The 13,905-nt window shown below is 40.8% G+C and overlaps 1 protein-coding gene across 1 annotated transcript; it reads left to right on the top strand.

Moving 5' to 3' along the window:
• Positions 1-5,906: 5,906 nt before the first annotated feature.
• Positions 5,907-12,448, top strand: fam8a1a (family with sequence similarity 8 member A1a). The gene is made up of 5 exons (XM_008301121.1): positions 5,907-6,353; positions 6,578-6,698; positions 7,303-7,426; positions 9,925-10,064; positions 11,047-12,448. Exons 1-5 carry the CDS (start codon positions 5,930-5,932, stop codon positions 11,189-11,191), a joined length of 954 nt encoding a protein of 317 aa, XP_008299343.1. The 5' UTR covers positions 5,907-5,929; the 3' UTR covers positions 11,192-12,448.
• The last annotated feature ends 1,457 nt before the right edge of the window (positions 12,449-13,905 follow it).

The raw sequence follows: 13,905 nt of genomic DNA, 5'->3' as shown, positions 1-13,905 counted from the left end.
CCACAACTATCATCAAAACAACCAAGAAGGGAAGATCTTCTGAAAGAATGGTGCAATTTCATGACGTTTTTTTTATTGGTCACCTGTCTACATGTCCATTTACTATGACGCTGGAGACGGCTGGCATAAACAACGCAGATTAGAGATTAACAAAATGTCCTTTGCATTACCTGTGTTTTCTTAAAAATCTATACAAGAACCAGAGCATGTTAACTTGTTTTATGAGAGATTATGTGCGAAACCTTTTCTTGGCCTGTGGGACACTAAGTCCTTGCTAAGACTAGACAACAAAAGACCTTACTAGACTTCATATTAGGTGTACAGCTACAGGAGATGTGAAAGTGGTATCATTATTCTCATCCAACAAATTGAAGCCTATTTCCCAATATGTCAAAGTGACCTGTTAGAGTTAATTGAGTCCTATTAGCCTCTTTTTTTGTATTTTAAATATCCCACATGAGGATTCCAACAGAGGCCAGTGTTCATCCATCATACACTTTTTCTTTTCTTTTCTTTTTTTTTTTTTTTTAAAAAGAAGCAAAAATGGTTTTATATTCAAAGACTTAAAAATGTTGGAGTGTCAAGGCTGAGTCATGAAAAAGTGACAGACAATAAGACCAAATACACACTAGATGGTCTCGAATAAATTAAGGTTATTTGGTGTCCTTGTTCCTTTAGTGTATGTCTAGGAGCACGGAGCACATCCTGCACAGACATAGCAACCCTTTTTTTTTTATAAAACAGGAACACTATGAACTATGTGTACTCTCTTTTTAGTCAGAAAATGCAATTTTTTCACCATTTTGTCTGTCTGAAGTGTGTCTCTGTGAGCAGCCCGGACAATAAGAAAATCAGCTAAATGTCTTTCATGCATAGTGTGAAGCGTGAGGTTGCAATCATGGTGGAATGAGACGTTTTTCTTGTGATATTAAGGAAAAGCTAAGCTTGAAAAAGACACATTATGATGCTGCAACAGATGATAAAAAGTAGTGCCATTAGTAGGGCTGCTAATAATTTCATTACGTTTCATTTGTTGATTATTGGATCAGCTGTTTGTGGCAGAAAATGCTGAAAAAGGTTGAACAGTGTTTCCAAATCTGAAAACGACATCCTCAAATGTCTTGTTTTAGCCACAACCCAGACATATTCAACTGAAACAGAGAAGCAAAGAAATAAGAAAACATTCATATTTAAGAGTCCGGAACCAGGGAATTTTTCTTAACAACTACTCAAACCGAACATATTAGAAAAGACTCTTTTAGACAGTTTTAAACACTTTGTCTCCAAATTTTATTCCAAGCTGTAACATTGGAATACAGACAGACTATCATTCCTACAGAAGTCACGGGAAACTCAGTTGAAAACAACAATAGATACCGAAGTATGGGAGGAAATTTCACTTTTACCTTCAAAAATATACATATGTAACAGATTCAGAGAAATACAATATAATATCCTACAAAATGTCCATATATGGGGCTGCAAGGTGACTCAGTGGTTAGCACCGTTGCCTCGCAGCAAGAGGGTCGCCGGTTTGTGTCCTGGTGAGGACATCCAGTGCAGTGTGGGTTCTCTCCGGGTTCTCCGGCTTCTTCCCACAAGGTCCAGAAACATGTTAAGGTTAATTGGTGATTCTAAATTGTCTGCAGGTGTGAATGTGAGTGTGCTTGGTTGTCTGTCTCTAAGTGTAGCCCTGTGATGGACTGGTGACCTGTCCAGGTGAACCCTGCCTTCACCCTGAGTCAGCTGCGACCCTACGGAGGATAAAGTGGTGTATAGATAATAGAATGCGAAAAGATTCAAAGGTTTTGGCAAACCGTATGTGCTGAGGTTATTGTGGTAATCAAGCAGCAATTACAGCCTAATCCACTGTTATGTGTATTGGGATGTATCCCTGAATCATTAAGGTCACATAGGAACACTGTACATTTTTTGCTCATGTTGGCAGAAAGGCTGTTATGACCAAATGGGTAGGAGATGAACCTTCTTCAATACATCTGTGGAAGTCTTGGATATCAGGCTATATTTCTCTGGAAAGACTAAGATTTGGTATCAACGATCAAATCAAAAGGACCTTTTTACAGCAAAGTTTGGCAAAGTGTTGGAATACCTGGGAACTCAGAGTGCCACTACCTGAAATGTTCGACCTAATAAGGACTTTTGAGATCGTTGCTGTGGGTGTATTTTGAATTTGCTACATGTTTCATATAATCTGTATATGTACTGTGCTGGACTTTCACAACAACACTACTCAAACCAGTTAACTTGAGTGGCCCAGGTTTCCCTCTTGTCTGACATAAAAGTAACATTTCTTGTAAAACCATAGACATACTGGTTTCAAAAAGAAAGAGTGCTTCTGCACTCACACACGGTTTTATACAGAAGTTCACCCCCTGATGTTCACTGTACTATCAGCATGTTGTGTTGACTTAAGAAAGTACAGCTACATTACATAACATAGGATTTCAGCCTATATGGTACACACTGTGAGATCTACTGGGATGGCAGCATGCTCAGTATTTACATAAGATAGCTTTATCTCGTGGTCATAAGACAATATTGATTATATTCATTATTATTGCAAACTTGTAGTTTACTAGGTCATAGCAGGTCATCATATACCTTTTTTTTTAAAAGACAGCAACAGGGATGGAAGCTGAAACATTTAAATTGGTTTTATATAGTAAATTCAAAGTGGGGCAAAAGAGTAAAAGCATAAAATCAAATTACACAGTTACTGTTATTACACATCTGGGGGATAAATTGCCCACCAGTAACCATGACATCCAGATCTATTCATTCACCTCTCTTCCAGCATCGACACACACACAAACACACACACACACACCTCCACAGCAGTAATCCCACCAGGTTGTCGGGTTTCTATGGGGGTCAGCGTTTGCCGGACGCAGCTTTTATTTGGACCCGATTACTTTTGGGCACAGTCATCGTATGGCCTCTGTCGACTGGGATTGGGGGGATTGGCGTCCGCCTCACTGGCTCCATTCACTGGGCCCGGCACAATCATTTCGAACTGGCGGACCTAACGCCTAACCCCAAAGAGTCGGGCCAGCCCAGTCAGCAAATACAACAACCACCCCCCCCCACCCCGCCACCCGCTGCTCCCCACTTTAATCAGAGAGGAGGGGGGAGTGAAATGAGAGACGGAGGGTGGAGGTGGAGGGGGGGGGGAGACAAAGTAAAAGACTAGTGAGAGTAGAGGTGGAACAGAGATGACAGTGGGAGAGAGGAGCGACTGATTTCTGCGAAGTGGGGTCACAGTGAAAGAGCAGCATAAAATAAATGAGAGGCGGTATGTGTGCGATAGAAAGAACGAGTCACAGAGAGCAAAAACATCAGCTGAATGCCCAGCAGCCCTTTTGAATCAAAGCCATTTCCATAGCAGCTTTTATAGCGTTTGGGGTTTTTTTTTTTGACCCTGCTGACCTCTATAGCAGACTTGCTGATTGTCACTCAGCTCAGATGTTTGGGATTCCTCAATGTGACTGCAGGCCTGAACCCACGCCTCCCACTACGAGTACATACATCTAAATGGCCAGAAATACTGGACAGAATGGAAAATCATTTTAAACTGAAATGCACAAAACAAATGCTCCTGACCTCATGCAGCAACTGTTACATATCTTTAATACGATTCCAGATACTGTTAGTACAAATATATGAAGACAGATTTTTTTCTGCTGGTTGTATTTGATGAGTTTGGATGAATTTGGATCAACAGACCTCTGCTGCTCTCTTGTGGTGCAATCAGGGAGATTACGTTAGTTGGGAAAGAGGATGCAGGATGTTTCGATTCCACACCTGTTTGCCATAGAAATATGCACATAATACAATAAACTATTTTGTGATTATGGGCACCAAGGCGGCCTCTCCTTCATAGGATCGCCTGCTGTTACCATGTAGAATCTTTCCTCGCTAGTGCAGACTGTTTCTGTTCTTAAATTACACATTACACACAGAATATAGTAACTATGACACTCTGAGGTGAGCTATAGCATTAAATTACACAAGAGACAATAAACTGGATGCATATCTCTTTACTAACAGAAGAAAGTCAGTGGTCAGTGCAAAAACAGGCGAGACAGAGAGGGACGGCATCTTAAAATGCGAATACAAACATAATGCCAAGGTAGGAATACTTTACAGCTTTTATTTGTATTTCATTTGTCTTGAAACATTTGCTTCTTGGTTGACTTTTACAATTGCTTTTTAAAGAAAAAACACTTTACTCTTCTTTACATGTTGTACTTGCCAGTGTTTTACTGTTATGCACCAAACACCAAGTGGAAATTATTGTATGTGAAAACCTACTAGTCCATAAAACTCTGATCTCTGACTCTGGTTTGATTCGTTAATCCCAAACTTTACAGAAGTAGAGACTTTAACAAGCAACAGTAAAGCTAGCTGCACATAATTATGCTTTTTTTCCCCACATTTTCTTGCCAGCCTCTTATTCTTGTCATCATCTTACATATTTTCTTATTTCCACTTCCTGAATTGCATTTTTAAAAATGAACTGAACTGAGGGTGGCATGGTGGTTCGGTGTTTGGCACTGCTGCCTCACATCTAGACAGTCCTGGGTTCAATACTCGGTCTGGGATTCTTTCTTGTATGTTCTCCTCGTGTAGTGTGGGTTCTCTCTAATTGGTGATTATAAATTGTCTGTAGGTGTGAATGTGAGTGTGATTGTTTGTCTTTCTGTGTAGTCCTGTGATAGACTGGTTACCTGTCCAGGTGAACCCTGCCTTCACCCTGAGTCAGCTGCAACCCTACAAAAGACAAAGTGGTGTATAGATAATGGATGGATGGATGAATTGAATTGAATTGAATTGAACTGACCACCCACGCTAAAATGAGTTGGCAAATATAACAAAGAGGTCAATCAAAGCGTCATGCCTTTATATATATATATATATTTTTTACTACAATAAAGCAAGTAATGTATTTGATTATGTTTATGGTTTTTACCATTTTTTTTTCACTTTATCTTTTTTTTAATTCCACTTTATGAATTGCATTTCTTTCTAATTTCGTTTTCTTTTCTTTTATTTAAGAATTACATCATCTTTGATGCTTTGGCACTGCTGTTAATGTGATATTCATTCCAGTAAAGCATGCTGAACTAAACTGAATTGAACTGAAGTGAATCGAACTGAACCAACTGAATTACAAATGAACAGAATTAAATTCAATTCAATTAAACTGAACTGACAAGCTACAAATTGTAAAATAACTAACTAACTAATAGCATTAAGAGGTCCATTAAAGCTTCATCCTCCTATTTTTAAACAAAACTAATAAGTGAGCTGTTTACAAATGTATTTTTTCCACTAGTATAATAGACTTTAAATACAACTACAAGAAAGTGAATGTTGTGTCTGATTTTCACTGTTTTGTTTCCTCTTTTCTTATCATTATTTGGCTGTTTTTATCACTTTATATTCAAGTTGTTTACATTTTTTTCTCCAGAGTTGCACTATACTTTTCAGATAATCCAGTACAACAAGGTGAACTTCATGTGACGACAGGTGCATTGAGAAAAAACACTAAATGAGCCTTTACATGGCTCATACCATTATTAACAGAAAAGGGGGTTTTCAGGCATTTCCACAGCACTCTGGACTTTTTCCTGCTATATCTACAGCACTGGTAAAGCGGGCAGTGTAGTTCTTAAATTATAAATGACAGTTTAATATGAATTATCTGAACATTATTCGATGACACCACCGGGCGGGGAGGTGATGTGTAACGTCGAGCGGTCCAGGAAATCCGTGTATTTACAAACACACGCAGCTAGCGGCAGACAGCTAATGGACGCAGCGGAGGGAGGATTACCTGACGGCTAAAGGCGGTTAAAAAGCTTTTCCCGGTGAGTCTGTGTGAGTTTTGCGGGGCGTAACTGCGACCATGACGGGTGACAGCAGCCGCGACGCTACTAGAAATGACGCTAAACCGGCCGAAAGCAGCGCCACAGCGGAGTACTGCGCCAAGTTGCAGCAGTGGATGTGGCAGTATTACTGGGGCTACGCCAGCTGGCAGAGCTGCCTGGCGCTGTCCGCCTTCCCCTTCACTCCGCCGTGCGGTGTCCCTCCGCCGGGCACAGGCGCCCAGACCCAGCCGGGGACACCTGCCTCGACCACCGGGAGCGAAGTTTTTTATGATACGCGGAACTGGTACAGCTACCCGTATCCTCTCGGCTTCCCCGGGTCCTCGCCTCACCCGGGTGGCACCCAGACCGGGCACAGCTTAGCCACGACCCCGCTCTCAGCGAGTGATGCCCGGCCAGCGCAGCAGCAGCAGCAGCAGCAGACCGGGAATCCTCCGCAGGCAGGTAGGGCTCGGTTCGGTGGTGTGGCCTACTTTATCTGTGTGGGATTGTGAATGCATAAGCTAGGTCATGAGTCTAGTGGGAAACAGGCTTAAGTAAAAGTCCTAGTGGAAACCAGCTTATATGCTTAGAGTCCTTAGAAAGGTCTCTCAGTCCTGTGGGGACTTCATCGTAATGAGAAAAGTGTTTGAATGAGAGATGGACTTGTCTCTTCATCTGCTCCACAGGACGAGAGTACACCATCCCCTCTCCTCTCCAGAGGTTCCTGGCTGAGACAGTGGACTTCTTCATCCTGTTTTGTGTGAAGGCCACCATCGTGCTGTGGATCATGCATCTGAGTGGGATGAAGTGAGTAAAGCCATCAAACAGCAAGTTTGAGCAAACAGAAACTCAGAAAACATGGTCCAAACTGGGTATTAAAGAATTCAGGCTTTATTTGGGGTTTGCTGATTGCAGGCCGAGCCAATTAACAGATCCAATATTTGTCTGAATATCGCTGTCTCTTGTTTTTCTCTTGTACATTCGTGCCACTTTGCAGCCACATTTTTATATCTGTTGTCAACCTTCATCGTCTTAAGAAATGACCCACTCAGAGTACGATGTTATTGGTTACACATAGACCAATAATCTGCTCTAATAGAATAAAAAACAAGTGGCAAAAAGGTTTGTTTGGTTTGTTTATCGCTGTTCTTGATTTTTAATAATCAGAATCAGCCATAAAACTCCACATTAGTCAAGACCAGATTCAAGCAAAGCATTTCATTGTGTTTAAACACCATGTTCGCAGTCCATCATTTATACTTTTTTCAGGCTCTCCTGGCAGTTATGTAGCTGTGGATCCAAAAAAAGACCATGTACCGAAGAGTTTACATCACTGCTTTAATGCAAAAAATAGTTACTGTGATCCCCCAGATTTGTGCTCACACAGAGGCTCTGTCTCTCTTCTTTACAGGGACATCGCCAAATTTATCACCCACTTCATCGTGGAGGAGATCGATGAGAACACGTCCATGGAGGACCTGCAGAAGATGATGGCGGTTGCTTTGGTCTACAGAATACTGGTGTGCGTCTATGAGGTGGGTTAAAATCCACACTGCCTTCATAATGACAGGACAAAGTAATACAGGTGTATACTAATGGGCTAAATTTTAAATACTGAAAAATCGTACATCGTTTATTAAATTAGAATACAGGATAATTTCCATCTTTCTGGCTAAAATCAAAGTACAGTCGTGACTCGATAATCTGACCCTTAACAATCCTAAACCTTGCTATCCGACAGGTTTTTAGGAAAAATGAACGGAACCCATTAAAAACAGCCTTAACATACCGACAGCCTTGGATTCTGACTCTGACATGACATTTTATGTCACAAATCAGGACAACGGCGTATTATCTGACTGAACAATCCGACAGATTGGCTACGTTCAGACTGCAGGACTTAATGCTCAATTTGGATTTTTCTGTAAGTTCGTTAACGTTTCCAGTTAAATGCGACTTGTGTGTGATCTTCTGTGTGAACTTCATACGACTCAAAAGTGTCCCGCATGCGCAGAAGAGGACACGACGACGTCACACGCAGAGAGCGTGCTCAGTGTTTATGGGAGTAAACATGGATGGTGGCGGCGGTGGGGGAGTGGTGCCGCAGAACTGGGACTGCTGTCCTAAATTGGCATCAGCAGCCAAGTACTGCCTGTGCCGAATATTCTAACATTGAACCCAGATAGTGCTATTGGGACCAGCCCTACTAGTTATTATAACTATAAACAATAAATATTAACAACAAATGAGCCTTCAAGCATCAAGCCCTCCTTGTATCTCGACCTCCGTCTTGACAATCCGACAGCCTTGCTATGCGACATAAAAGAAGGTTTTGCATTTAGTGTTGGATTATCGAGTCATGACTATATACTGTTTCATAAATTTTGATGTACTGCTCAAACCTAGCTTTCTATTTATCCATTTATAACATCAGGTAGCATTTTCATGTCTATAAGCATCTAATCTTTCCATGAATCATCTATTTAACGCTACTTTTACTTTACTTATTATAGCAAACATCCTTTAAATGTAATGCTGCACAGGTTTTTCTTCACTTAGCCCAAACACTTAACCCAGACGAGCAGTTACCACCCAATTTATATTGCTAATTAAAGTAAAAACCACTTGAAATGTATGTAATATTCCCCAATGTGTTCATTCAGTAGGAGCTGCCTCGCCACATGCTCTCGTTTAATGAGAAGCGTCAGGCAGAGTCGGAGTTCTTTACAACACAACATAGTTTCCCACAGAGGACAGTGATGCAACGCGGCGTTCATAGTTGCCTGAGATGAAGTCATGTAAAGCGTCTCTTGTCGGACTTCTGCGTCAGTGGCTCGTTTTCCCAGGTGGGAAGCAGCACTGGGACATTCAGGCACCTCTGCTCAGAGGAACACCATCTGGCATGTTTCCTGCTTTCTGAGCTAGTTTGTGTAAATCTGAAAGGAAAATTTCACTCCCTTTTACCGTTTCTAGTGAGAATGAGATAAGATGAGAAAGATAAAACTTTATTAATCCTGAAGGAAACTCTTGTGCCAGATATTGCTCAGAAAAAACAAACGACATAAGAAATGCATCGTCTAAAAGTAGAAAAGCAGCAAGATAGAAGTACCGTAAATTCTGGACTATAAGCCGCTACTTTTTTCACACGCTTTGAACACTGCAGCTTAAACAGTGATGCGGCTAATTTATGGATTTTTATGATTATTACGAATTTGCCTCAAGACAAAAGTGACATTGAGAGTGACAATGAAACAAAGACTGAGGAAGTGTGTGACGAAGTATTTCTGAGGCTGTTCAATTCCGACACTGAAGAAGACGACTTTAGTGGTTTTAGTGCAGGAGGTAGATGAAGATAGCGATCAATGACTTTTCCTGGTAGGCTACTGTAGTTTTTATTCTTTTAACCAGCCGTGTTACAGGCACTGTTCGGAAAAAAGCATTTATGTATTTGTGTATGTTACCACTTTGTATTTAATTAAAAGTTTAAAAAATCTTTCTGTGTTACAATGTGGACACCTGCAGCTTATAGACATGTGCAGCCTGTATATGTACAAACCTTGTTTTCTTTTTAAAGTATATTGAGGTGCGCGAATAGTCTGGAATTTACGGTACGTTACTGAAATGAAATAAGCCGGCTAGAATTGAACAGTAAACAGTAATGCTGGCGATTATACAGGGGCTATAGGTGATATCACACATGCTAATGAAATATAGCACCTGACAAATGAGATGGAAACACAATGAAATATTGCATGTTTAATCAAAATGTTGCGAAAGAAAATGAAATGTTACACATGATAATAAAATCTTGCACACCAAACTGAAATAGTACACCAGAGAAATGAGAATATGAAATATTGCACATTACACATGGAGTGAAATCCTACACATGATTAGTAACTCCTGCACCTATTCGTCGCACCGTGTACTCTACAAGGTCAAGAGTGGTCTGTTGTAAGATATCAGGTAATAAAACTTATATTTAGAGGTAAATTGTCTGACTTTATTTGTTTTTTTTTCCCCCTCCAATCAGACGATCTGTATCTGGGGTGCTGGTGGCGCTACTCCGGGGAAGTTCCTGCTCGGCCTGCGGGTGGTGACGTGTGATACGTCCACTCTGGTTCGACCCAACCGCGTTCTTGTGGTTCCAGCATCTAACGTCTCCCTCTCAGCGTGAGTGACCACATAGTGGATGTTTATGTTTAGTCACTTAATGACGCTGGAAAGCAGAAACAGAGAATTATTTAAATGACATGCGAGGTGTGTCAGAAAGGACTGGTGTCATAAAAGATATATGTCAACCTCAGACTACAGCGTTGCCTGGATCGCTCAGCAGGTTGGGCAGGCGACCCATGAACAGGGGCTGTAGTCCCCTGATGCAGAGGTCGTGGGTTCAAGTCTGGCCCATGACCATTTACTGTAGGTCCTTCTCCTCATATTTCCTGTCTCTCTCTCCATTTCTAACTATATTAAAAGCCAGAACCAAAAATGAAAAAAAACCCAAACCACAAACTACGAGTTTTCCCCTTCAGACGATCAACCATCTCGTCTACAAAGAGATCCTGCAGCGTTTGTTTCGTTCAGCGAGAGTTGTGGCAGGAGAAGTCGTGGCTGTTTCACCATGACAACGCGCCTGCTCACAATGTCCTGAGCGTCCGACAGTTCCTGGCTGAGAAGAACATCTCTGTGCTGGAGCAACCTCCCTACTCACCCCACCTGGCTCCGTGGGATTTTCTCCTCTTCCCCAAGCTCAAGGGGGTCATCAAGGGGACCAGTTTAGAAGACGTGGACGACATCAAGATGGCTGTGATGACAGAGCTGTGGAAGATCGTGGAAGAATCCTTCCAGGAGTGCATGGCGGCGTGGTAGAGAAGGCTGGGGAAGTGTGATAGAAACACAGTAGTTGAAATATATCTTTTGTGGCACCAGTCCTGAAACTTTTCTGGCACACCTCATAAAACTGTATAAGTACTCTGCGTGAACATAGTTACACTGTAAGTGTTGTCCTTTGAGTTATACTGCAGTCTAGTTTGGTGTCTAAATCACAGACTAATACTTGCGCTAGTCTCTAGATAGTCTCTCGTACTCATAGAGGATCTGTGTGGGACTCAGCAGTTCTCAGTCCGACCTCTTTTTTGCGTCTTGATTTTCACAGCTCCACAGTGCGGGCGTTGAACAAGAACTTCTCCATTGCCTTCCTCTTTCCCGTCTTCATCACTCTCCTCTTCTTCCAGCACAACAGGACTGTTTATGACATTGTGGCGGGGACCATAGTCGTCCAGCGCAGAGGGGGCAGATAGCTCCCCTCTAACTCTCTTCTACTTGGCATTTGTGTGTATGTAGGCCTGTATGTCCTAAATATCTGGAACATGTAATTGAAATCTAATTCAGCGATGCACTGGAGAATGACTTTCCTGAATGAAACTTGGACCGCACTTTAAAATGAGACGTATGCAGTTTGTGGGACGGTGTGATCAAACACGTGACACGTTTTGCTGTAAAGCTTTTAATTTATACGACCAGAACGAGAACAAAAAAAAAAAAAGCTGTGAGGACACCTTATTTAAGTATTGTAATTTTTTGCTAAATGCAAAGTATGTGAAGCTAAACAGGGTGCTATTATGGGACATTCTGAGTTTTCTCCTCATATGATGTGAAACTTCATATGCATATTATGTTGCTGTTATATATTGTTTGTTTATTTGTTGTGAAGCTAAACGCTCCTATTGAGGGGATTTGACGTTTTCTTTTTCCTTTGGTGACCTCTAGTGGCTGTTACTGGAATTACACCAGATCCCCTCCATTTTTTTTCATTATTTAATTTTTCAACAGAGACAATATGATCATTGTTAATCGATCCTTTCAGAATAAGAGTCCTACCAACACAACCGAAATTATTAGGTACTAATCTTTACAGCATTTTTTTTTTTCAAGGTGATAATGGTCAATCAAATGTTTGGTTTGCAGATCTTTCTTTGTGTTGTGATCATTCTCACACGCTCACACTGAAGAACATCAGGCCAGGCTTCTTTCTATCCATTTTCTGTGCCTATGGATATTTCGATGAAGTATTGTTTTGATATGGTGAAACAAAAAAAACGAAAGCTCATGGATGTATGAGGTTCAAACGTAAGTAATCGCGTTTGTAAATTCTCTGCTCCTATTTTCTGTCCTCAGACTTATCATTTTTGTGACTCAGGGCAAATGTTTAGCGTCAGAGAACCACTGTCTTGACTGATTACTGAATGCTATTGATATTGTCAGGTTTCTACTTATGCACAATGTAAAACACTGCTGGTATTAAATATTATTAATGATTTATTCACATTTTAGTTATCTGGTTTAGAAGTCTAAGCTGACTTAAATCCACCATATGGCCTCTCATTTTCTGAATCACAGTTGTGGAGTTTGTTTTAGTTTGTGTTATGCCAAAAGATTTGTCAAACATCAGCTCTGCTCGTCCTACAATTACTCTGAAATTCAGGGATCGTCATAAGTCACAGCTGGTTAAAAAAAAAAAAAGGCAGAATTAGAATTTAAATAAAAATCTGACATTTGAAGTACTGATTGTTTAAAAATGAGTCAAATATTTCAGTAGCTGTGATGAAATAAATTCATTTGTTGTTTTTTTATGGGATGTTTCAGATTACAGATTTCATGTAATGAATTGTATTTATTCTCAAGAAAGACAAACTGAAATATTGCTAAAACCAGCTGCTACAGTTCACTGAGTCCATAGTTTCATATATTTTTATTTGTTTTGTACAATTTACAGCTGGGTAGACAAGATATGTGGAAGATGATTTGCAGACAGTACAAGAACATCAGGCACACAACATGCAAAATGTTTCTGCTTTTGAGTGGAAAGTTTAAAAAGCAGGCAAGTTTAGTTTAAGAATTTACAGTCAAGTCAAGAAGTGCTGATTTAGCCAAATTTAAATAAAAGAGAGGGATCATAATTGACAGAGGATTTTCAAAATGCATGTAAATATTAATTTTCTTTGCCTGAGCAAGTGGGTGATCAGGTGAGTTCATTGTGGAAATATAGGATTAAAGGGATTAGTTCTGACTTAAAGACCTGTAAAGGACGTTACACACTCATACACACAGCGCTGGGCTTTTACAACAAAAGGTCACTTTGAACTCAAGTACAGAAGTTCCAGGAAAACAGTCACAATCCAAACTACACAACCGGGATGTTTCCTTTTAAACCTTGTCTGCATGTCCTGTCCTGCATGTCTTTCCTAAATGATGTTTTCCTCAAGAGTGGATTTCCTAAACACAGATGTGTTATATTAAGAGGTGACATGATTTAACTGTCCTCCTTCATCGCTACGACTCTTGGGCCGACGCCACATGGGGGCAACACAGATCAATACAAGCTGAGGCCCACGTTCGATACACAGAAATAGACTGTAGCTATTAGATACTGGCATTTTTTCAAAAGGTGCTTTATGGAATGTTAGAAAGCACACTCGCTCCTTTCATAACTGACAAATCTATAACTTCAGTCAGTATCGAGGGCATGCAGGAACACATGCTGGCTTGCAGAAATGTAGAACTCGCCGATCGTACTTTCCTGTCCTTGCTTGTCGGTCACTTCACGGCTGTATTGTCTCGTCAGGTATATGTCAAACATGAAGCCCGAACAAGATCAATCTCATGTTTGTGACAGACTTTCCCTTTAATCAAAAGAGAATTTGCATTCCACGATGACATCTACTGTCTTTGGGTTGCTGACATTTGCGAAAAAGCACTTCTGGAGCCAAAAATATCAATGCAGGAGAAATCATTAGGCCGCAGGTCATACGGCGTAGTGTTTTTCTGGGATAAAGAGTGATGCAGCTTGTTGAAATTGCTTTGCTATTCTGAAAGTAGGAGTTTGCGTTGTATTATACAGGGAGGTTGGTTGTGGGGTTCAGTCAGATACATGACTGCAGAGAGGTTCAGAAAGACTTTATATACAGCTGAAACCAGAAGTTTACATCCACTGTATAAAAAGACACATAACCTT

Source organism: Stegastes partitus, unplaced genomic scaffold (assembly GCF_000690725.1).
Source record: "Stegastes partitus isolate 25-593 unplaced genomic scaffold, Stegastes_partitus-1.0.2 Scaffold34, whole genome shotgun sequence".
NCBI lineage: Eukaryota > Metazoa > Chordata > Actinopteri > Pomacentridae > Stegastes > Stegastes partitus.
Note: the sequence above shows the minus strand (reverse complement) of the source record. Positions and strands in the feature narration are given on the sequence as shown.